Source organism: Rhinichthys klamathensis, unplaced genomic scaffold (assembly GCF_029890125.1).
Source record: "Rhinichthys klamathensis goyatoka isolate OS25496 unplaced genomic scaffold, OSU_Roscu_1.1 h1tg000224l_1, whole genome shotgun sequence".
Taxonomy (NCBI): Eukaryota; Metazoa; Chordata; class Actinopteri; order Cypriniformes; family Leuciscidae; genus Rhinichthys; species Rhinichthys klamathensis.
Genome location: NW_026606748.1, coordinates 161,894 through 187,615, shown reverse-complemented (window position 1 = coordinate 187,615; position 25,722 = coordinate 161,894). Strand labels below are relative to the sequence as shown.

The following is a 25,722-nucleotide window of genomic DNA, read 5'->3' as shown; positions in this document are numbered from 1 at the left end:
GGACAGCTGACGATAGAAATGTTAACTGTCTGATTGCCAACATTCTTCTAAATATCTCCTTTTGTGTTCAACAGAAGAAAGAATCTCATACAGGTTTGGACCAACATAAGGGTGAGTAAGTGATGAACAATCCCTTTAATAATGTATAATATTTGAGCTCAAACTAAGACAAACATGTTGAATCACATGCAGAGTAAATAGACATGCATCATCTGTTGTTGTCGGTTTGATGTCGGTTTGATGTCGGTTTGTTGTCGGTTTGATGTCGGTTTGATGTCGGTTTGATGTCGGTTTGTTGTCGGTTTGATGTCGGTTTGATGTCGGTTTGTTGTTGGTTTGTTGTTGGTTTGATGTCGGTTTGTTGTCGGTTTGATGTCGGTTTGATGTCGGTTTGTTGTCGGTTTGTTGTTGGTTTGATGTCGGTTTGATGTCCGTTTGATGTCGGTTTGTTGTCGGTTTGATGTCGGTTTGATGTCGGTTTGATGTCGGTTTGATGTCGGTTTGTTGTCGGTTTGATGTCGGTTTGTTGTCGGTTTGATGTCGGTTTGATGTCGGTTTGTTGTCGGTTTGATGTCGGTTTGATGTCGGTTTGATGTCGGTTTGTTGTCGGTTTGATGTCGGTTTGATGTCGGTTTGTTGTCGGTTTGATGTCGGTTTGATGTCGGTTTGATGTCGGTTTGTTGTCGGTTTGATGTCGGTTTGATGTCGGTTTGATGTCGGTTTGTTGTTGGTTTGTTGTTGGTTTGATGTCGGTTTGATGTCGGTTTGATGTCGGTTTGTTGTCGGTTTGATGTCGGTTTGATGTCGGTTTGATGTCGGTTTGTTGTCGGTTTGATGTCGGTTTGATGTCGGTTTGATGTCGGTTTTTTGTTGGTTTGTTGTTGGTTTGATGTCGGTTTGATGTCGGTTTGATGTCGGTTTGTTGTCGGTTTGATGTCGGTTTGATGTTGGTTTGATGTCGGTTTGTTGTTGGTTTGTTGTTGGTTTGATGTCGGTTTGATGTCGGTTTGATTTCTCGGTTTGATGTTGGTTTGATGTTGGTTTGATGTTGGTTTGTTGTTGGTTTGTTGGTTTGATGTCGGATTGATGTCGGTTTGATGTCGGTTTGTTCTCGGTTTGATGTCGGTTTGATTTCTCAGTTTGATGTCGGTTTGATGTCGGTTTGATGTCGGTTTGTTCTCGGTTTGATGTCGGTTTGATTTCTCAGTTTGATGTCGGTTTGATGTCGGTTTGATGTCGGTTTGTTGTCGGTTTGATGTCGGTTTGATGTCGGTTTGTTGTCGGTTTGATGTCGGTTTGATGTCGGTTTGTTGTCGGTTTGTTGTCGGTTTGATGTCGGTTTGATGTCGGTTTGTTGTCGGTTTGTTGTCGGTTTGATGTCGGTTTGTTGTCGGTTTGTTGTTGGTTTGTTGTTGGTTTGTTGGTTTGATGTCGGTTTGTTGTCGGTTTGATGTCGGTTTGATGTCGGTTTGATGTCGGTTTGATGTCGGTTTGATGTCGGTTTGTTGTCGGTTTGTTGTTGGTTTGTTGGTTTGATGTCGGTTTGTTGTTGGTTTGTTGTTGGTTTGTTGTTGGTTTGTTGGTTTGATGTCGGTTTGATGTCGGTTTGATGTCGGTTTGATGTCGGTTTGATGTCGGTTTGATGTCGGTTTGTTGTCGGTTTGATGTCGGTTTGTTGTTGGTTTGATGTCGGTTTGTTGTCGGTTTGATGTCGGTTTGATGTCGTTTTGTTGTTGGTTTGATGTCGGTTTGATGTCGGTTTGATGTCGGTTTGATGTCGGTTTGTTGTTGGTTTGATGTCGGTTTGTTGTCGGTTTGTTGTCGGTTTGATGTCGGTTTGATGTCGGTTTGTTGTCGGTTTGATGTCGGTTTGATGTCGGTTTGATGTCGGTTTGATGTCGGTTTGTTGTCGGTTTGATGTCGGTTTGATGTCGGTTTGATGTCGGTTTGTTCTCGGTTTGATGTCGGTTTGATGTTGGTTTGTTCTCGGTTTGATGTCGGTTTGATGTCGGTTTGATGTCGGTTTGTTCTCGGTTTGATGTCGGTTTGATGTTGGTTTGATGTCGGTTTGTTGTCGGTTTGATGTCGGTTTGATGTCGGTTTGTTGTCGGTTTGATGTCGGTTTGATGTTGGTTTGATGTCGGTTTGTTGTTGGTTTGTTGTTGGTTTGATGTCGGTTTGATGTCGGTTTGATTTCTCGGTTTGATGTTGGTTTGTTGTTGGTTTGTTGGTTTGATGTCGGATTGATGTCGGTTTGATGTCGGTTTGTTCTCGGTTTGATGTCGGTTTGATTTCTCAGTTTGATGTCGGTTTGATGTCGGTTTGATGTCGGTTTGTTGTCGGTTTGATGTCGGTTTGATGTCGGTTTGTTGTCGGTTTGATGTCGGTTTGATGTCGGTTTGATGTCGGTTTGTTGTCGGTTTGATGTCGGTTTGATGTCGGTTTGATGTCGGTTTGATGTCGGTTTGTTCTCGGTTTGATGTCGGTTTGTTGTCGGTTTGATGTTGGTTTGTTGTTGGTTTGTTGTCGGTTTGATGTCGGTTTGATGTCGGTTTGATGTCGGTTTGTTGTCGGTTTGATGTCGGTTTGATGTCGGTTTGATGTCGGTTTGTTGTCGGTTTGTTGTCGGTTTGATTTCGGTTTGATGTCGGTTTGTTGTCGGTTTGATGTCGGTTTGTTGTCGGTTTGATGTCGGTTTGTTGTCGGTTTGATGTCGGTTTGATGTCGGTTTGATGTCGGTTTGTTCTCGGTTGGATGTCGGTTTGATGTCGGTTTGTTGTTGGTTTGATGTCGGTTTGTTCTCGGTTTGATGTCGGTTTGATGTCGGTTTGATGACGGTTTGTTGTTGGTTTGTTGGTTTGATGTCGGTTTGATGTCGGTTTGATGTCGGTTTGTTCTCGGTTTGATGTCGGTTTGATGTCGGTTTGTTGTTGGTTTGATGTCGGTTTGTTCTCGGTTTGATGACGGTTTGATGTCGGTTTGATGTCGGTTTGATGACGGTTTGTTGTTGGTTTGTTGGTTTGATGTCGGTTTGATGTCGGTTTGATGTCGGTTTGTTCTCGGTTTGATGTCGGTTTGATGTCGGTTTGATTTCTCGGTTTGATGTCGGTTTGATGTCGGTTTGATGTCGGTTTGATGTCGGTTTGATGTTGGTTTGTTGGTTTGATGTCGGTTTGTTCTCGGTTTGATGTCGGTTTGATGTCGGTTTGATGTCGGTTTGATGTCGGTTTGATGTCGGTTTGATGTTGGTTTGTTGGTTTGATGTCGGATTGATGTCGGTTTGTTCTCGGTTTGATGTCTACGACAAATACAAATATATATGTCATCAATGTAAAATACAAATTCAACAATAAATCAATAATTGAATAACTGATATTCTGTGACTTGTGTAAAGGCGGGACAGCTGACGATAGAAATGTTAACTGTCTGATTGCCAACATTCTTCTAAATATCTCCTTTTGTGTTCAACAGAAGAAAGAATCTCATACAGGTTTGGACCAACATAAGGGTGAGTAAGTGATGAACAATCCCTTTAATAATGTATAATATTTGAGCTCAAACTAAGACAAACATGTTGAATCACATGCAGAGTAAATAGACATGCATCATCTGTTGTTGTCGGTTTGATGTCGGTTTGATGTCGGTTTGATGTCGGTTTGTTGTCGGTTTGATGTCGGTTTGATGTCGGTTTGATGTCGGTTTGTTGTCGGTTTGATGTCGGTTTGATGTCGGTTTGTTGTTGGTTTGTTGTTGGTTTGATGTCGGTTTGTTGTCGGTTTGATGTCGGTTTGATGTCGGTTTGTTGTCGGTTTGTTGTCGGTTTGATGTCGGTTTGATGTCGGTTTGATGTCGGTTTGATGTCGGTTTGTTGTCGGTTTGATGTCGGTTTGTTGTCGGTTTGATGTCGGTTTGATGTCGGTTTGTTGTCGGTTTGATGTCGGTTTGATGTCGGTTTGATGTCGGTTTGTTGTCGGTTTGATGTCGGTTTGATGTCGGTTTGTTGTCGGTTTGATGTCGGTTTGATGTCGGTTTGATGTCGGTTTGTTGTCGGTTTGATGTCGGTTTGATGTCGGTTTGATGTCGGTTTGTTGTTGGTTTGTTGTTGGTTTGATGTCGGTTTGATGTCGGTTTGATGTCGGTTTGTTGTCGGTTTGATGTCGGTTTGATGTCGGTTTGATGTCGGTTTGTTGTCGGTTTGATGTCGGTTTGATGTCGGTTTGATGTCGGTTTTTTGTTGGTTTGTTGTTGGTTTGATGTCGGTTTGATGTCGGTTTGATGTCGGTTTGTTGTCGGTTTGATGTCGGTTTGATGTTGGTTTGATGTCGGTTTGTTGTTGGTTTGTTGTTGGTTTGATGTCGGTTTGATGTCGGTTTGATTTCTCGGTTTGATGTTGGTTTGATGTTGGTTTGATGTTGGTTTGTTGTTGGTTTGTTGGTTTGATGTCGGATTGATGTCGGTTTGATGTCGGTTTGTTCTCGGTTTGATGTCGGTTTGATTTCTCAGTTTGATGTCGGTTTGATGTCGGTTTGATGTCGGTTTGTTGTCGGTTTGATGTCGGTTTGATGTCGGTTTGTTGTCGGTTTGATGTCGGTTTGTTGTCGGTTTGTTGTCGGTTTGATGTCGGTTTGATGTCGGTTTGATGTCGGTTTGTTGTCGGTTTGTTGTCGGTTTGATGTCGGTTTGTTGTCGGTTTGTTGTTGGTTTGTTGTTGGTTTGTTGGTTTGATGTCGGTTTGTTGTCGGTTTGATGTCGGTTTGATGTCGGTTTGATGTCGGTTTGATGTCGGTTTGATGTCGGTTTGTTGTCGGTTTGTTGTTGGTTTGTTGGTTTGATGTCGGTTTGTTGTTGGTTTGTTGTTGGTTTGTTGTTGGTTTGTTGGTTTGATGTCGGTTTGATGTCGGTTTGATGTCGGTTTGATGTCGGTTTGATGTCGGTTTGATGTCGGTTTGTTGTCGGTTTGATGTCGGTTTGATGTCGGTTTGTTGTTGGTTTGATGTCGGTTTGTTGTCGGTTTGATGTCGGTTTGATGTCGTTTTGTTGTTGGTTTGATGTCGGTTTGATGTCGGTTTGATGTCGGTTTGATGTCGGTTTGTTGTTGGTTTGATGTTGGTTTGTTGTCGGTTTGATGTCGGTTTGATGTCGGTTTGTTGTTGGTTTGATGTCGGTTTGTTGTCGGTTTGTTGTCGGTTTGATGTCGGTTTGATGTCGGTTTGTTGTCGGTTTGATGTCGGTTTGATGTCGGTTTGATGTCGGTTTGTTTTCGGTTTGATGTCGGTTTGATGTTGGTTTGTTCTCGGTTTGATGTCGGTTTGATGTTGGTTTGATGTCGGTTTGTTGTCGGTTTGATGTCGGTTTGTTGTTGGTTTGATGTCGGTTTGATGTCGGTTTGTTCTCGGTTTGATGTCGGTTTGATGTTGGTTTGATGTCGGTTTGTTGTCGGTTTGATGTCGGTTTGATGTCGGTTTGTTGTCGGTTTGTTGTCGGTTTGATGTCGGTTTGATGTCGGTTTGTTGTTGGTTTGATGTCGGTTTGATGTCGGTTTGATGTCGGTTTGATGTTGGTTTGATGTCGGTTTGATGTTGGTTTGATGTCGGTTTGATGTCGGTTTGTTGTTGGTTTGTTGTCGGTTTGATGTCGATTTGATGTCGGTTTGATGTTGGTTTGTTGTTGGTTTGTTCTCGGTTTGATGTCGGTTTGATGTCGGTTTGATGTCGGTTTGTTGTTGGTTTGATGTCGGTTTGATGTCGGTTTGATGTTGGTTTGATTTCGGTTTGATGTCGGTTTGTTCTCGGTTTGTTCTCGGTTTGATGTCGGTTTGATTTCGGTTTGATGTCGGTTTGATGTCGGTTTGATGTCGGTTTGATTTCTCGGTTTGATGTCGGTTTGATGTCGGTTTGATGACGGTTTGATGCCGGTTTGATGTCGGTTTGATGTCGGTTTGATGTCGGTTTGATTTCTCGGTTTGATGTCGGTTTGATGTCGGTTTGTTGTTGGTTTGATGTCGGTTTGTTCTCGGTTTGATGTCGGTTTGATGTCGGTTTGATTTCTCGGTTTGATGACGGTTTGATGTCGGTTTGATGACGGTTTGATGTCGGTTTGTTGTCGGTTTGATGTCGGTTTGATGTCGGTTTGATGTCGGTTTGATGTCGGTTTGTTGTCGGTTTGATGTCGGTTTGATTTCTCGGTTTGATGTCGGTTTGATGTCGGTTTGTTGTTGGTTTGATGTCGGTTTGATGTCGGTTTGATGTCGGTTTGATGTCGGTTTGATTTCTCGGTTTGATGTCGGTTTGATGTCGGTTTGATGTCGGTTTGTTGGTTTGATGTCGGTTTGATGTCGGTTTGTTCTCGGTTTGATGTCGGTTTGATGTCGGTTTGATGTCGGTTTGATGTCGGTTTGATTTCTCGGTTTGATGTCGGTTTGATGTCGGTTTGTTGGTTTGATGTCGGTTTGATGTCGGTTTGTTCTCGGTTTGATGTCGGTTTGATGTCGGTTTGATGTCGGTTTGATGTCGGTTTGTTCTCGGTTTGATGTCGGTTTGATGTCGGTTTGATGTCGGTTTGATGTTGGTTTGATGTGGGTTTGATGTCGGTTTGATGTCGGTTTGATATCGGTTTGATGTCGGTTTGATGTTGGTTTGATGTCGGTTTGATGTCGGTTTGATGTCGGTTTGATGTCGGTTTGATTTCTCGGTTTGATGTCGGTTTGATGTCGGTTTGATGTCGGTTTGATTTCTCGGTTTGATGTCGGTTTGATGTTGGTTTGATGTCGGTTTGATGTCGGTTTGATGTCGGTTTGATGTCGGTTTGATGTCGGTTTGATTTCTCGGTTTGATGTCGGTTTGATGTCGGTTTGATGTCGGTTTGTTGTCGGTTTGATGTCGGTTTGATGTCGGTTTGATGTCGGTTTGTTGTCGGTTTGATGTCGGTTTGATGTCGGTTTGATGTCGGTTTGATGTCGGTTTGTTGTCGGTTTGATGTCGGTTTGATGTTGGTTTGATGTCGGTTTGATGTCGGTTTGATGTCGGTTTGATGTCGGTTTGTTGTCGGTTTGATGTCGGTTTGATGTCGGTTTGATGTCGGTTTGATGACGGTTTGTTGTTGGTTTGTTGGTTTGATGTCGGTTTGATGTCGGTTTGTTCTCGGTTTGATGACGGTTTGATGTTGGTTTGATATCGGTTTGATGTCGGTTTGATGACGGTTTGTTGTTGGTTTGTTGGTTTGATGTCGGTTTGATGTCGGTTTGATGTCGGTTTGATGTCGGTTTGATGTCGGTTTGATTTCTCGGTTTGATGTCGGTTTGATTTCTCGGTTTGATGTCGGTTTGATGTCGGTTTGATGTCGGTTTGATGTCGGTTTGATGTCGGTTTGATGTCGGTTTGATTTCTCGGTTTGATGTCGGTTTGATGTCGGTTTGATGTCGGTTTGATTTCTCGGTTTGATGTCGGTTTGATGTCGGTTTGATGACGGTTTGATGTCGGTTTGATGTCGGTTTGATGTCGGTTTGATGTCGGTTTGATTTCTCGGTTTGATGTCGGTTTGATGTCGGTTTGTTGTCGGTTTGATGTCGGTTTGTTCTCGGTTTGATGTCGGTTTGATGTCGGTTTGATTTCTCGGTTTGATGACGGTTTGATGTCGGTTTGATGACGGTTTGATGTCGGTTTGTTGTCGGTTTGATGTCGGTTTGTTCTCGGTTTGATGTCGGTTTGATGTCGGTTTGTTGTTGGTTTGATGTCGGTTTGTTCTCGGTTTGATGACGGTTTGATGTCGGTTTGATGTCGGTTTGATGACGGTTTGTTGTTGGTTTGTTGGTTTGATGTCGGTTTGATGTCGGTTTGATGTCGGTTTGATGTCGGTTTGTTCTCGGTTTGATGTCGGTTTGATGTCGGTTTGATTTCTCGGTTTGATGTCGGTTTGATGTCGGTTTGATGTCGGTTTGATGTTGGTTTGTTGGTTTGATGTCGGTTTGTTCTCGGTTTGATGTCGGTTTGATGTCGGTTTGATGTCGGTTTGATGTCGGTTTGATGTTGGTTTGTTGGTTTGATGTCGGATTGATGTCGGTTTGTTCTCGGTTTGATGTCGGTTTGATGTCGGTTTGATTTCTCGGTTTGATGTCGGTTTGATGTCGGTTTGTTGTCGGTTTGATGTCGGTTTGATGTCGGTTTGATGTCGGTTTGATGTTGGTTTGTTGGTTTGATGTCGGTTTGATGTCGGTTTGATGTCGGTTTGATTTCTCGGTTTGATGTCGGTTTGATGTCGGTTTGTTGTCGGTTTGATGTCGGTTTGATGTCGGTTTGATGTCGGTTTGATGTTGGTTTGTTGGTTTGATGTCGGTTTGATGTCGGTTTGATGTCGGTTTGATTTCTCGGTTTGATGTCGGTTTGATGACGGTTTGTTGTTGGTTTGTTGGTTTGATGTCGGTTTGATGTCGGTTTGATGTCGGTTTGTTGGTTTGATGTCGGTTTGATGTCGGTTTGATGTCGGTTTGTTGTTGGTTTGATGTCGGTTTGTTCTCGGTTTGATGACGGTTTGATGTCGGTTTGTTGGTTTGATGTCGGTTTGATGTCGGTTTGTTCTCGGTTTGATGTCGGTTTGATGTCGGTTTGATTTCTCGGTTTGATGTCGGTTTGATGTCGGTTTGTTGTCGGTTTGATGTCGGTTTGATGTCGGTTTGTTGTCGGTTTGATGTCGGTTTGATGTTGGTTTGTTGTCGGTTTGATGTCGGTTTGATGTCGGTTTGATGTTGGTTTGTTGTCGGTTTGATGTCGGTTTGATGTCGGTTTGATGTCGGTTTGATGTTGGTTTGTTGGTTTGATGTCGGTTTGTTCTCGGTTTGATGTCGGTTTGATGTCGGTTTGTTGTCGGTTTGTTGGTTTGATGTCGGTTTGATGTTGGTTTGTTGGTTTGATGTCGGTTTGTTCTCGGTTTGATGTTGGTTTGTTGGTTTGATGTCGGTTTGTTCTCGGTTTGATGTCGGTTTGATGTCGGTTTGATGTCGGTTTGATGTCGGTTTGATGTTGGTTTGTTGGTTTGATGTCGGTTTGTTCTCGGTTTGATGTCGGTTTGATGTCGGTTTGATTTCTCGGTTTGATGTCGGTTTGATGTCGGTTTGATGTCGGTTTGATGTCGGTTTGATGTCGGTTTGATGTCGGTTTGATGTTGGTTTGTTGGTTTAATGTCGGTTTGATGTCGGTTTGTTCTCGGTTTGATGTCGGTTTGATGTCGGTTTGATGTTGGTTTGTTGGTTTGATGTCGGTTTGTTCTCGGTTTGATGTCGGTTTGATGTCGGTTTGATGTCGGTTTGATGTTGGTTTGTTGGTTTGATGTCGGTTTGTTCTCGGTTTGATGTCGGTTTGATGTCGGTTTGATTTCTCGGTTTGATGTCGGTTTGATGTCGGTTTGATGTCGGTTTGATGTTGGTTTGTTGGTTTGATGTCGGATTGATGTCGGTTTGTTCTCGGTTTGATGTCGGTTTGATGTCGGTTTGATTTCTCGGTTTGATGTCGGTTTGATGTCGGTTTGTTGTCGGTTTGATGTCGGTTTGATGTCGGTTTGATGTCGGTTTGATGTTGGTTTGTTGGTTTGATGTCGGTTTGATGTCAGTTTGATGTCGGTTTGATTTCTCGGTTTGATGTCGGTTTGATGTCGGTTTGTTGTCGGTTTGATGTCGGTTTGATGTCGGTTTGATGTCGGTTTGATGTTGGTTTGTTGGTTTGATGTCGGTTTGATGTCGGTTTGATGTCGGTTTGATGTCGGTTTGATTTCTCGGTTTGATGTCGGTTTGATGACGGTTTGTTGTTGGTTTGTTGGTTTGATGTCGGTTTGATGTCGGTTTGATGTCGGTTTGATGTCGGTTTGTTGGTTTGATGTCGGTTTGATGTCGGTTTGATGTCGGTTTGTTGTTGGTTTGATGTCGGTTTGTTCTCGGTTTGATGACGGTTTGATGTCGGTTTGTTGGTTTGATGTCGGTTTGATGTCGGTTTGATGTCGGTTTGTTCTCGGTTTGATGTCGGTTTGATGTCGGTTTGATTTCTCGGTTTGATGTCGGTTTGATGTCGGTTTGTTGTCGGTTTGATGTCGGTTTGATGTCGGTTTGTTGTCGGTTTGATGTCGGTTTGATGTTGGTTTGTTGTCGGTTTGATGTCGGTTTGATGTCGGTTTGATGTTGGTTTGTTGTCGGTTTGATGTCGGTTTGATGTCGGTTTGATGTCGGTTTGATGTTGGTTTGTTGGTTTGATGTCGGTTTGTTCTCGGTTTGATGTCGGTTTGACGTCGGTTTGTTGTCGGTTTGTTGGTTTGATGTCGGTTTGATGTTGGTTTGTTGGTTTGATGTCGGTTTGTTCTCGGTTTGATGTTGGTTTGTCTGTTTGATGTCGGTTTGTTCTCGGTTTGATGTCGGTTTGATGTCGGTTTGATGTCGGTTTGATGTCGGTTTGATGTTGGTTTGTTGGTTTGATGTCGGTTTGTTCTCGGTTTGATGTCGGTTTGATGTCGGTTTGATTTCTCGGTTTGATGTCGGTTTGATGTCGGTTTGATGTCGGTTTGATGTCGGTTTGATGTCGGTTTGATGTCGGTTTGATGTTGGTTTGTTGGTTTAATGTCGGTTTGATGTCGGTTTGTTCTCGGTTTGATGTCGGTTTGATGTCGGTTTGATGTTGGTTTGTTGGTTTGATGTCGGTTTGTTCTCGGTTTGATGTCGGTTTGATGTCGGTTTGATGTCGGTTTGATGTTGGTTTGTTGGTTTGATGTCGGTTTGTTCTCGGTTTGATGTCGGTTTGATGTCGGTTTGATTTCTCGGTTTGATGTCGGTTTGATGTCGGTTTGATGTCGGTTTGTTCTCGGTTTGATGTCGGTTTGATGTCGGTTTGATTTCTCGGTTTGATGTCGGTTTGATGTTGGTTTGATGTCGGTTTGATGTTGGTTTGTTGGTTTGATGTCGGTTTGTTCTCGGTTTGATGTCGGTTTGATGTCGGTTTGATGTCGGTTTGTTGGTTTGATGTCGGATTGATGTCGGTTTGTTCTCGGTTTGATGTCGGTTTGATGTCGGTTTGATTTCTCGGTTTGATGTCGGTTTGATGTCGGTTTGTTGTCGGTTTGATGTCGGTTTGATGTCGGTTTGATGTCGGTTTGATGTTGGTTTGTTGGTTTGATGTCGGTTTGATGTCGGTTTGATGTCGGTTTGATTTCTCGGTTTGATGTCGGTTTGATGTCGGTTTGTTGTCGGTTTGATGTCGGTTTGATGTCGGTTTGATGTCGGTTTGATGTCGGTTTGTTGGTTTGATGTCGGTTTGATGTCGGTTTGATGTCGGTTTGTTGTTGGTTTGATGTCGGTTTGATGTCGGTTTGTTGGTTTGATGTCGGTTTGATGTCGGTTTGATGTCGGTTTGTTGTTGGTTTGATGTCGGTTTGTTCTCGGTTTGATGACGGTTTGATGTCGGTTTGTTGGTTTGATGTCGGTTTGATGTCGGTTTGATGTCGGTTTGATGTCGGTTTGTTCTCGGTTTGATGTCGGTTTGATGTCGGTTTGATTTCTCGGTTTGATGTCGGTTTGATGTCGGTTTGTTGTCGGTTTGATGTCGGTTTGATGTCGGTTTGTTGTCGGTTTGATGTCGGTTTGATGTTGGTTTGTTGTCGGTTTGATGTCGGTTTGATGTCGGTTTGATGTTGGTTTGTTGTCGGTTTGATGTTGGTTTGTTGTCGGTTTGATGTCGGTTTGATGTCGGTTTGATGTCGGTTTGATGTCGGTTTGATGTTGGTTTGTTGGTTTGATGTCGGTTTGTTCTCGGTGTGATGTCGGTTTGATGTCGGTTTGTTGTCGGTTTGTTGGTTTGATGTCGGTTTGATGTTGGTTTGTTGGTTTGATGTCGGTTTGTTCTCGGTTTGATGTTGGTTTGTTGGTTTGATGTCGGTTTGTTCTCGGTTTGATGTCGGTTTGATGTCGGTTTGATGTCGGTTTGATGTCGGTTTGATGTCGGTTTGATGTTGGTTTGTTGGTTTGATGTCGGTTTGTTCTCGGTTTGATGTCGGTTTGATGTCGGTTTGATTTCTCGGTTTGATGTCGGTTTGATGTCGGTTTGATGTCGGTTTGATGTCGGTTTGATGTTGGTTTGTTGGTTTGATGTCGGTTTGATGTCGGTTTGTTCTCGGTTTGATGTCGGTTTGATGTCGGTTTGATTTCTCGGTTTGATGTCGGTTTGATGTCGGTTTGTTGTCGGTTTGATGTCGGTTTGATGTCGGTTTGATGTCGGTTTGATGTCGGTTTGATGTTGGTTTGTTGGTTTGATGTCGGTTTGATGTCGGTTTGTTCTCGGTTTGATGTCGGTTTGATGTCGGTTTGATTTCTCGGTTTGATGTCGGTTTGATGTCGGTTTGTTCTCGGTTTGATGTCGGTTTGATGTCGGTTTGATGTCGGTTTGATTTCTCGGTTTGATGTTGGTTTGATGTCGGTTTGATGTCGGTTTGTTGTCGGTTTGATGTTGGTTTGATGTCGGTTTGATGTCGGTTTGTTGTCGGTTTGATGTCGGTTTGATGTCGGTTTGATGTCGGTTTGTTGTCGGTTTGATGTCGGTTTGATGTCGGTTTGATGTCGGTTTGTTCTCGGTTTGATGTCGGTTTGATGTCGGTTTGATTTCTCGGTTTGATGTTGGTTTGATGTCGGTTTGATGTCGGTTTGTTGTCGGTTTGATGTCGGTTTGATGTCGGTTTGTTGTCGGTTTGATGTCGGTTTGATGTCGGTTTGATGTCGGTTTGATGTCGGATTGATGTTGGTTTGAAGTCGGTTTGTTGGCCTCTTCTGTGTTTGAACATCTGGAATCAAGGCTGGACTCTAGCTGGAGTGTTGCTCAATAAATGTGGGATATCAGTTTGATCTGAGTCTTGGGAAAGTGGAACAGCTGTGCACACGCTTCACATTCACGCTACATTTACATCATTCGCTCCCAGCAGAGCGAGGAAATGAAAATGCTCTCAGTGAAGAGGTAGAACACTGTTTTCTCTGCTTTAGTTTGAGCTTGTGTGCTTGAGTTTGACTTAATCAGCACAGATGAACATGAGACTATCGAGTAACACACAGCCTCACAGGCTGCATAAATTACTTCTGATGTCATTCATATTAAAAATGTATATATATACTGTATATACAAATATATATGTCATCAATGTAAAATACAAATTCAACAATAAATCAATAATTGAATAACTGATATTCTGTGACTTGTGTAAAGGCGGGACAGCTGACGATAGAAATGTTAACTGTCTGATTGCCAACATTCTTCTAAATATCTCCTTTTGTGTTCAACAGAAGAAAGAATCTCATACAGGTTTGGACCAACATAAGGGTGAGTAAGTGATGAACAATCCCTTTAATAATGTATAATATTTGAGCTCAAACTAAGACAAACATGTTGAATCACATGCAGAGTAAATAGACATGCATCATCTGTACTAAAGCTCACTGACGTTACACTGCAAACATAAACTCTCAACCTCATCTAACAACATTATATGTTGTTAAATATGAACTAATGGAGTTTCATGGCACACGTCCTTCATCCTGCCAGGACGTTCATCTGCGCTCAGGGGTTTAGTGCTCAGTCACGGTAATCATAACATAAAACGTCATAAATGTAAAATAAATGTAACGCTCACATACAGCATTAAGATCCAAATAATCACCAATTCCTTTAGAAGGATGTAGGAACACTTGAGTCATTACTAGTGGGTTACGGTTACCTTTTATTATAAATTATGCATTATTCATCTTAATTATGAACCTGTATATAGTAGTCTTCAGTGAGGTATGAAAAATTGTAGTTAATGATTCATGCTAAATGTATAAATGAACAGCCAAGATGACTCTGCGGGCTGTAATACTGAGAGTTTCTCTGACTGGGTGGAACGTGTGTGTGTGTGTGTGTGTGTGTGTGTGTGTCCGAGGGTCAGTTTCTGCGGGCTGAGAGAAGGACCTACACATATCAGATTACATTACAAAATATATTTGTTGAAGCAAACAATAGAAGAGTGTCTGCAGTCAAACTAAACGGCTGAACATTATTACGGTTTATTCGGCCTGTCCAATAAACACATGGAGAGTGATACACACATCATAGTGTTAGATCATATATATATATATATATATTGAAGCTATTTGGACACTCATTTGCTGCCAGAGGAAACACTGAGACATGAATTTCTCAAAAGCTGCTTTGAATCAATTTTAATTGTGAAAACAAATTTACAAATAAACAAGACATGACAAATAACATGTAACCAAGTGGTATTTATTTATCATGAGTTCACCATGTTATATAAAACGTCTTCAGCAAAAGAGTGAATGCCAGGCAGTTTTTGTTCTTGTCTTGTCCAGGTGAAACTCATGAAAACTGAACATTAAACAAGATTATGTTCTTCTCCAGGAAACTATTAAAAACACAACGCAAGCGTCACGTCTTCCAGAAGTTTGGATTCTGCATCATTCGCCTCTGAAAGTTTTCATACCTGTAAGAGAAACAGAATATTGTCACTGAACACACACACACACCTGAGGCTGATCTGGACACACACACACACACCTGAGGCTGATCTGGACACACACACACACACCTGAGGCTGATCTGGACACACACACACACACACACACACCTGAGGCTGATCTGGACACACACACACACACACCTGAGGCTGATCTGGACACACACACACACACACACACACACACCTGAGGCTGATCTGGACACACACACACACACACCTGAGGCTGATCTGGACACACACACACACACCTGAGGCTGATCTGGACACACACACACACACCTGAGGCTGATCTGGACACACACACACACCTGAGGCTGATCTGGACACACACACACACCTGAGGCTGATCTGGACACACACACACACCTGAGGCTGATCTGGACACACACACACACCTGAGGCTGATCTGGACACACGCACACACACACACACCTGAGGCTGATCTGGACACACGCACACACACACACACACACACCTGAGGCTGATCTGAACACACACACACACCTGAGGCTGATCTGAACACACACACCTGAGGCTGATCTAAACACACACACCTGAGGCTGATCTGGACGGACACACACACCTGAGGCTGATCTGGACACACACACACACACACACACCTGAGGCTGATCTGAACACACACACACACACACACACACACACACACACACACACACACACACCTGAGGCTGATCTGAACACACACACACACACCTGAGGCTGATCTGGACACACACACACACACACACACCTGAGGCTGATCTGAACACACACACACACCTGAGGCTGATCTGGACGGACACACACACACACACACACACCTGAGGCTGATCTGGACACACACATACACACACACACACCTGAGGCTGATCTGAACACACACACACACCTGAGGCTGATCTGGACGGACACACACACACACACACACACACACACACACACACACACACACACACACACACACACACCTGAGGCTGATCTGGACACACACATACACACACACACACCTGAGGCTGATCTGAACACACACACACACCTGAGGCTGATCTGAACACACACATACACACACACACACACCTGAGGCTGATCTGAACACACACATACACACCTGAGGCTGATCTGAACACACACACACACCTGAGGCTGATCTGGACACACACACACACACCTGAGGCTGATCTGAACACACACACACACACCTGAGGCTGATCTGGACACACACACACACACCTGAGGCTGATCTGAACACACACACACACACCTGAGGCTGATCTGAACACACACACACACCTGAGGCTGATCTGGACACACACACACACACCTGAGGCTGATCTGAACACACACACACACACCTGAGGCTGATCTGGACACACACACACACACACACACACACACACCTGAGGCTGATCTGGACACACACACACACACCTGAGGCTGATCTGGACACACACACACACACACACACACCTGAGGCTGATCTGGACACACACACACACACACACACACACACACACACCTGAGGCTGATCTGAACACACACACACACACACCTGAGGCTGATCTGGACACACACACACACACACACACACCTGAGGCTGATCTGGACACACACACACACCTGAGGCTGATCTGAACACACACACACACACACACCTGAGGCTGATCTGAACACACACACCTGAGGCTGATCTGGACACACACACACACACACACACACACACCTGAGGCTGATCTGGACACACACACACACACACACCTGAGGCTGATCTGGACACACACACACACACACCTGAGGCTGATCTGAACACACACACACACACACACTCACCATCTGAGGATGGAGCTCGCAGGAACGAACATCTCTGAAGGGTTCGGCGTCATCTGGGACTGAGACAGCGCAAAAGAGGAGGTGAAGTTGTAGAAGCTCTCCAGCATCTTCTGTGTGAACTGAGGAAACAACCAGAAGCTCATCTCAGTGACGCTACACACACACTGCTACACACACACTGCTACACACACACTGCTACACACACACTGCTACACACACACTTTGATACACACACACACTGCTACACACACTCTGCTACACACACACTCTGATACACACACACTCTGCTACACACACCACTCTGATACACACACCACTCTGATACACACACACACTGCTACACACACACTGCTACACACACACTGCTACACACACACTGCTACACACACACTGCTACACACACACTGGTACACACACACTGCTACACACACACTGCTACACACACACTGCTACACACACACTGCTACACACACACTGCTACACACACACTGCTACACACACACTGCTACACACACTCTGCTACACACACTCTGCTACACACACCACTCCGATACACACACCACTCCGATACACACACCACTCCGATACACACACCACTCCGATACACACACCACTCCGATACACACACCACTCCGATACACACACCACTCCGATACACACACCACTCCGATACACACACCACTCCGATACACACACCACTCCGATACACACACCACTCCGATACACACACCACTCCGATACACACACCACTCCGATACACACACCACTCCGATACACACACCACTCCGATACACACACCACTCCGATACACACACCACTCCGATACACACACCACTCCGATACACACACCACTCCGCTACAGCGCCAGGGCCCACACCCTCCTCCAGCGGCCCGAGGTCAACCAAAAAGAACTGATACCAGCTCTCAGTGATATGTGTCGGGTCTCCGCTATGACAACAGTAACTTTCTTAAATGTTTACAGAACAAGCGGGAACCCAGTGTGCCTGTATCTTCCTCTATTGCTGTTCGATTACATGATAGAAAGTCTAAGGCCTTCAAAAGCCGTACAGCAAACCCATCTAATCTGGTGCCTATTACACGACAAACTAAGATTACTGTGGGGACAAAAAGTAAGACTGTTAAGTTAGCACTATTAAACATCCGCTCACTTAAAAATAAATCACTTCTAGTCAACGATTTAATAACCACATACAACCTGGATTTTATGTTTCTAAATGAAACCTGGCTAGAAGACAGCTTCAGTGCAACAGTCCTCAATGAAACATCTCCTCCTAACTTTACTTTTATGAGTGTCTGCAGAGCTGTAAGGAGAGGTGGAGGAGTAGCTGCTCTTTTTAAGGATGTCTATCAATGTAAGCAAATATCATTTGGTAATTACCCGTCTTTCGAATATCTGGGTATTGTGTTAAAAGGCGTTCCACGCATTTTACTTATTATTCTTTACAGGCCTCCAAAATACTCTTCAGCCTTTGCTGAGGACTTTACAGAACTGTTATCAACCATTTCCTCTGAGTTAGACTGTTTTGCGATTGCTGGAGATTTTAACATCCACATAGATAATACAGAAACCAATATGGCAAAAGAAATCAAAACTGTTTTAAAAACTTTTGATCTGATTCAGCATGTACACGGACCGACACACACTCGTGGACACACTCTAGATTTACTTATCAGTAAGGGTCTAAACATTTCATCGATTGTTATTAAGGATGTAGCACTGTCTGATCATTTCTGTATTTTCTTTGATATATTGATCTCTCCTGCCATCGAAGCTAGATCTGTGTCTGTCAAGAAGAGATGCTTACATGAGAACACTAGTGTGCTATTTATGAAGGCCATATCTTCAACACCAAGCATATCTGCTGACTCTGTTGATTTTCTCCTTGATTCTTTTAACTCAAAAGTTAAAAGTGTAATTGATGATATTGCTCCTGTGAAAGTCAGGAAGAGTGGTAGACAAAAAGCACCTTGGAGAAACTCAACAGCAGTGCAAAATATGAAAAGACAATGCAGAAAAACAGAGCGCATGTGGCGGAAGACCAAACTTGTAGTCCATTATAACATCTACAAAGACACCATCCATGCTTTCAATATGGAACTAGGCAAAGCTAGACAGACTTTCTTCTCGAATATTATAAACAGCAACTTAAACAACACACGCACTCTTTTTGCTACTGTAGAGAGACTGACAAACCCCCCAAGCCAGATTCCCAGTGAAATGCTCTCAGACAGAAAGTGCAGGGAGTTTGCTTCGTTCTTCTCTGAGAAAATCAATAATATCAGAAAGGTGATCAGCACAGCCTTGAGCTGCACTGGGGTCAGACAGATCAGACCACAACCGCAGAAAGCAGCTACTATGTCTGATTTTGATGAAATTGATGGCAAAATTTTAGAAGAAACCGTACAGCACCTTAAAACATCAACCTGCGCCCTTGACGCACTTCCCACATCTTTCTTCAAAAGTGTGTTAAACTGTTTAGAAGCAGATCTCCTAGAAATGGTAAATGCCTCACTTCTCTCTGGGAATTTTCCAAACTCCCTGAAAACTGCAGTTGTCGAGCCCCTCCTGAAAAAGAGCAATCTGGATAAGACCATCTTAAGCAACTATAGACCGATCTCAAATCTTCCTTTCATAGGCAAGATCATTGAAAAAGTTGTCTTCAATCAGCTGAACAAATTCTTAAGCTAAAAAGGATACTTTGACAATTTTCAATCTGGTTTCAGATCGCATCACAGCACAGAGACAGCGCTCATAAAGATAATAAACGATATTCGCTTAAATACTGATACAGGGAAATTATCAGTGCTGGTACTACTCTACCTCAGTGCTGCATTTGACACTGTCGATCACGACATACTTCTTGACAGGCTGGAAAACTGGGTGGGGCTTTCTGGGATAGTCCTAAAATGGTTCAGGTCATACTTAGAAGGGAGAGGTTATTATGTGAGTATAGGAGACCATAAGTCTGAGTGGACATCCATGACATGTGGAGTCCCTCAAGGCTCAATTCTTGCACCACTCCTGTTCAACCTGTATATGCTCCCAATGAGCCAAATAATGAGAAATAACCGAATCTCTTACCACAGCTATGCAGACGACACACAGCTCTACTTAGCCCTATCGCCTAACGATTACAGCCCCATCGACTCCCTGTGCCAATGCATTGAGGAAGTAAACAATTGGATGTGCCAAAACTTTCTTCAGTTAAACAAAGACAAAACTGAAGTCATTGCGTTTGGCAACAAAGATGAAGTTCTCAAGGTGAATGCATACCTTGACGCTAGGGGTCTAACAACTAAAAATCAAGTGAGGAATCTGGGTGTGTCTCTAGAGTCAGACCTTAGTTTCAGTAGTCATATCAAATCAATAACTAAATCAGCATACTATCATCTGAAAAATATTGCAAGAATTAGATGCTTTGTTTCCAGTCAAGACTTAGAGAAACTTGTGCATGCTTTCATCACTAGCAGGGTGGATTATTGTAATGGACTCCTCACTGGCCTTCCTAAAAAGACCATAAGACAGTTGCAGCTCATACAGAACGCTGCTGCCAGGATCCTGAGCAGAACCAGAAAATATGAACACATCACACCAGTCCTCAGGTCTTTACACTGGCTCCCAGTTACATTTAGGATTGATTTTAAAGTATTATTACTGGTATATAAATCATTTAATGGCCTAGGACCTAAATACATTGCAGATATGCTCACTGAATATAAACCCAACAGATCACTCAGATCATTAGGATCACATCAGCTAGAAATACCAAGGGTTCGCTCTAAGCATGGTGAGTCCGCTTTAGCTATTATGCTGGAACAGCTTCCAGAGGAGATCAGATGTGCTCCTACAGTAGTCACATTCAAATCCAGACTCAAGACACTTCTGTTTAGCTATGCATTTACTGAATGAGCACTGTGCCACTGTCCGTCCGACTGTTTGTACTGTATTTTATTTTATTTTTTATTCTAAACTGCTTTAATTATTCTTATTTCTTTTGATTATTTTAATCTCTTTATTCTTAACTGTTTTAATTATTCCTATTTCTTTTGATTTTTTTTATGTAAAGCACTTTGAATTGCCATTGTGTATGAAATGTGCTATATAAATAAACTTGCCTTGCCTTGCCTTACACAGATTTTGGGGGGGGTGTGTGCAAGACAACTAGAAGTGAATGTGCTCTCCATTAAATGAATCACACACAGTAAACAAAACCTTATAAAAAAACTTTGCAGTGAACTTTGCAATTTAGACGCGCAAACTGCGTGCCGGTGCGGTGAGACGTACATGTTCGGGCAGATTCGGCTTGAAGTCGGTCATACTCGGATGCGCGGCCGCGCGCGCTGTTACAATAAAAAGCCGTGCAAACAGTCAAGCGAAAATGGGGTCTTGCGCACGCACCCAACGCGTCATTGTTGCCGCGCGCACCTGTGCGCTCTGACCGGTACAGGGGCACAGACCTCTCCCGAATCATCTCCAGCAGTAGCAGCCTCCGACGCACCACTAACTCCGCCTCCGCTTCCCTCATAAGCTGATATTGGTATTTAAAAAATGTATGATAAAAAATGTTTGTAAAAAATATTTTAATAACACGGTTTTGGCGGTTATAGAGTTCTAATGACGGTGTTCAACTATAACCGTCGGTCTCACGGTTATAAAAATACCGTCACACCCCCAGGGTTCTGTAACACAAAGACATTTTGGAGCGCAGTGAAAAACAGTAACAAGTAATAACAAACTATTTATTATATATACACTACGTGTGTGCTCCTTCTCTTTGTGTTCAACTATAGTGTGAAACCGTCGATTTGATGCAGAAGTATAAATCACACTTTACAATCACTTTAGTAAAACAGAACAAGGGGAAGTGTTGCTCTCAGGAGGAGGCTGGAGCACACTGGCACACAGTGGACATCTGCATCTTTCCACCGCAGAGGCTCTTTCCACAACATGGAGGAGAAACTAGTTTAGAGTGTATTAGTATTTACTAGTATTAGTATCTACTGTAGATTTAGTCGACTAAAATCTTATTGTATTTCGTCGAATAAAACTAACACAATTCAGATGACTAAAATATAATGGGTTTAGTTCAATTGTAATGCATTAATTTAGAATTTATCTAAAATGTCCAAACCCATATACTCCCAGAGAAAACATCTATTAACCTGTTAATATGAATGATTGTAAAGTTTGAACATGCAATACAGATACAGATTTAACTACTGTGACTTAAAAAAATATCTTAAAATCAAATAAAACCACTTTTCCTAAAGTAGAATAGTCTTCTTTTCAATGAATGTTCAAGTAACGAGCAGTGAATGCTATTATTTTTTTCTTTTGTTGCTTGATGACACAGACCGCATTAGGTTTATTACCCACGGCCACTTTAAGACATCGGATCATGTCCAATGACTTGCGGATCCAATTACACTGATGCACATCCGACACACTCACAACTGTTTAAGACATAACCAACATAGTTTACGTGAATACTCTCCAAAATGGACATTACGATATAATGTTGTGTGTATTAGTCCATTCAGACACGAAAGAGAGCTCAGTTCAGTCCTCGCGCGCTGTGTGTGTGTGTGTGTGTGTGTGTGTGTGTGTGTGTGTGTGTGTGGCTGCGCGCTTCGGGTCGGGTGTGTGCGCAGAAAACCGAACCAAATAGAGCTCTTTTTTTTTGCGTCGTCACTCTTATTCAGATCTACGTGTCTGCTCTACTCATTCTCCCAGACATTTACATTTTTTAACGTTTGATGAGATGCAGCGCATGCCAACCCGTGTGCCGCTGTGTAGATCAGCACGTTACAGTACAAATATGCGCATCTACCACAAACGCAGGACATCAGTTCTTACTGGATCGTCACTATCTAACATTTTTGTCTAGTTTTTATTTGTTGACGAAAATGTCAATAGATTTTCGTCATAGTTTTTGTCATTCAAAACTAGTTTTTATTTAGTTATCGTCTCGTTTTCGATTATGGTAGGTAGTTACTCGCACATTGTGCTCGTAAATCTTTTTTCCGGTTCGCACGTATCGATTTTTAGGGGCATATGCGAGCAAAATGGTCGCACTGTAGAGCCCTGACCCCTAGTATTCACTCATACATAAAAGATCCATCAGCTTGACGACAAGATCCATAATTCCGCTTAATGCAGAATATACGTCATCATTATACGCCTTTGTTATTGTAAGAGGTTAGCGACCCCTGGTGGTGAAAAATTCCTGCATATTGTACCTTTCAGTGTTAGCCTGAAGCCTGAGCTCCTCTCTTACCTGTGTGAAGGAGTCGACGGTGGAAACGGCTGAATGTGAAACTGGTGTTTGTTGTGCGAGAAGATCCAGAGATTCAACGGAGACTCCGACCTGAGCGACTGATGGAGCCTGAGAAGCGGCCATCATCCCGAACGGATGCGCACCACCCTCGCCTGGAACGAACACACACACACACACACACACAGTTTAGATTATGACTCAGATTCTGAGTCTCCCAGCGCTATGTTCTTCTGTGATTAGCATGTGTATGTCAAGTGATTTAAAGTGGTTTTACACAAAAGGCTCACCAGCTTTCAGCCCGGAGATCTTGAATATGGCGCTGGGCTTGTCGTTGGTGATGAAGCCCAGGAGCTGCCAGACCGGGCCGAGTGCAGGGTCCGGGAAGGAGAAGTACACCGCGCCGCCCATGCCGGCCGGGAAGGGCACCGTGCCCAGCAGGAACACCACCACATGATGCACACGCTCGCAGTCCGGCAGATCGAACACGAACTTATCCGCGGAGACCTGCTGCGCGTCCGTCTGGACCTGAAACACACCAGAGCAAGACCAGATCAAGATCAGATCAAACCCAGACCAAGACCAGAGCAAAACCAGACCAAGACCAGAGCAAAACCAGATCAAGATCAGAGCAAAACCAGATCAAGATCAGAGGAAGACCAGATCAAGAACAGATCAAACTCAGACCAAGACCAGAGCAAAACCAGACCAAGACCAGAGCAAAACCAGATCAAGATCAGAGGAAGACCAGATCAAGAACAGATCAAACCCAGACCAAGACCAGAGCAAAACCAGATCAAGACCAGAGCAAAACCAGACCAAGACCAGAGCAAAATCAGATCAAGATCAGAGGAAGACCAGATCAAGAACAGATCAAACCCAGACCAAGACCAGATCAAGATCAGAGCAAAACCAGATCAAGATCAGAGGAAGACCAGATCAAACCCAGACCAAGACCAGATCAAGACCAGATCAAGATCAGAGCAAAACCAGATCAAGATCAGAGGAAGACCAGATCAAGAACAGATCAAACCCAGACCAAGACCAGAGCAAAACCAGATCAAGATCAGAGGAAGACCAGATCCAAACCGCGTAAAATCACTGAAAAACCACATCAGATCAGAGCAATTCAACATCCTCTAATGACATATTAAACCGTTGCATGTGTAATGAAAGGTTAATCTGACTTCAACCTGAAATCATATAAACGTCACCATCAGTAGAATTACACGCGATATGACTTCATGCGTTATTGTGTGATTATGACGATCTTCATGCGTTATTGTGTGTGATTATGATGATCTCCATGCGTTATTGTGTGTGATTATGATGATCTCCATGCGTTATTGTGTGCGATTATGATGATCTCCATGCGTTATTGTGTGCGATTATGATGATCTCCATGCGTTATTGTGTGTGATTATGATGATCTCCATGCGTTATTGTGTGTGATTATGATGATCTCCATGCGTTATTGTGTGTGATTATGATGATCTCCATGCGTTATTGTGTGTGATTATGATGATCTCCATGCGTTATTGTGTGCGATTATGATGATCTCCATGCGTTATTGTGTGTGATTATGATGATCTCCATGCGTTATTGTGTGTGATTATGATGATCTCCATGCGTTATTGTGTGTGATTATGACGATCTTCATGCGTTATTGTGTGTGATTATGATGATCTCCATGCGTTATTGTGTGTGATTATGATGATCTCCATGCGTTATTGTGTGTGATTATGATGATCTCCATGCGTTATTGTGTGCGATTATGATGATTATGATGATCTCCATGCGTTATTGTGTGTGATTATGACGATCTTCATGCGTTATTGTGTGTGATTATGATGATCTTCATGCGTTACTGTGTGTGATTATGATGATCTCCATGCGTTATTGTGTGTGATTATGATGATCTCCATGCGTTATTGTGTGCGATTATGATGATTATGATGATCTTCTCACCAGTCTGCCCGCGACTAAACATCCGAACATCGCCGGCTTTACTGCAGAAACACACCCGAGAACACAGACACGGAGAAGCTCTTTAATATCTCACATCACTTCACATGTTAGCTACTCAGTGCTAGAAACTTCCAAACGCAGCGGACAGGCTGTCACCTCTGACCCGGAAGCAAAACACTGAAGCGCTTCACTGATTGGACGATCCAGCGCTGCACGCGCGTCCTTAAAGTGCCCTGTTGTGGATTTCTGAACATTCCCTTTCACGCAGTGTGTAATGCGGCTGTATGGGAATGTACACAGTCTGCAAAGTTTTAAAGCTGAAAGTGCATCATAAATAAGTTAGTTTATTTCAAAAGAAGAGACGACTCTGAACCGCTCAAATCATCATCATCATCATCATCATCAAACGAGCCGTTTGTAATTCGAATCTATTATCGTGAAGTTCACGACTTTCTTCATTTGCATAATGCCCGCCCACATCTCGCGATAGCTCGTGTTTATATCATGTCCTCTAGATGCTGTTCTCTCCTGTGGGAGTTAGCCCATCTTTCCCACGATACCACAGCTGTGTAATCCCACGACACCACAGCTGTATAACCCCACGACACCACAGCTGTGTAACCCCACGACACCACAGCTGTGTAACCCCACGACACCACAGCTGTGTAATCCCACGACACCACAGCTGTATAACCCCACGACACCACAGCTGTATAATCCCACGACACCACAGCTGTATAACCCCACGACACCACAGCTGTATAACCCCACGACACCACAGCTGTATAATCCCACGACACCACAGCTGTATAACCCCACGACACCACAGCTGTATAACCCCACGACACCACAGCTGTGTAACCCCACGACACCACAGCTGTATAATCCCACGACACCACAGCTGTATAATCCCACGACACCACAGCTGTATAACCCCACGACACCACAGCTGTATAACCCCACGACACCACAGCTGTGTAACCCCACGACACCACAGCTGTGTAACCCCACGACACCACAGCTGTGTAATCCCACGACACCACAGCTGTATAACCCCACGACACCACAGCTGTATAATCCCACGACACCACAGCTGTATAAC

General features: G+C 43.5%; 1 protein-coding gene across 1 annotated transcript; it reads right to left on the bottom strand.

Moving 5' to 3' along the window:
- Positions 1-14,358: 14,358 nt before the first annotated feature.
- hikeshi (heat shock protein nuclear import factor hikeshi) lies at positions 14,359-24,789 on the bottom strand. Its single transcript, XM_056264819.1, has 5 exons — positions 24,621-24,789; positions 22,943-23,180; positions 22,656-22,807; positions 16,357-16,475; positions 14,359-14,493 (listed from the first exon to the last, which is right to left on the bottom strand). Exons 1-5 carry the CDS (start codon positions 24,648-24,650, stop codon positions 14,439-14,441), a joined length of 594 nt encoding a protein of 197 aa, XP_056120794.1. The 5' UTR covers positions 24,651-24,789; the 3' UTR covers positions 14,359-14,438.
- Between the last annotated feature and the right edge of the window lie 933 nt (positions 24,790-25,722).

Excerpts from the sequence above, each read along its gene's own strand:
- hikeshi (XM_056264819.1), bottom strand. The coding sequence starts at position 24,650 with ATGTTCGGATGTTTAGTCGCGGGCAGACTG. Across the intron at positions 23,181-24,620 it reads GTTTAGTCGCGGGCAGACTG|GTCCAGACGGACGCGCAGCA; the intron begins GTGAGAAGATCA and ends GGTGTGTTTCAG. Across the intron at positions 14,494-16,356 it reads GCGAGCTCCATCCTCAGATG|GTATGAAAACTTTCAGAGGC; the intron begins GTGAGTGTGTGT and ends TTTCTCTTACAG.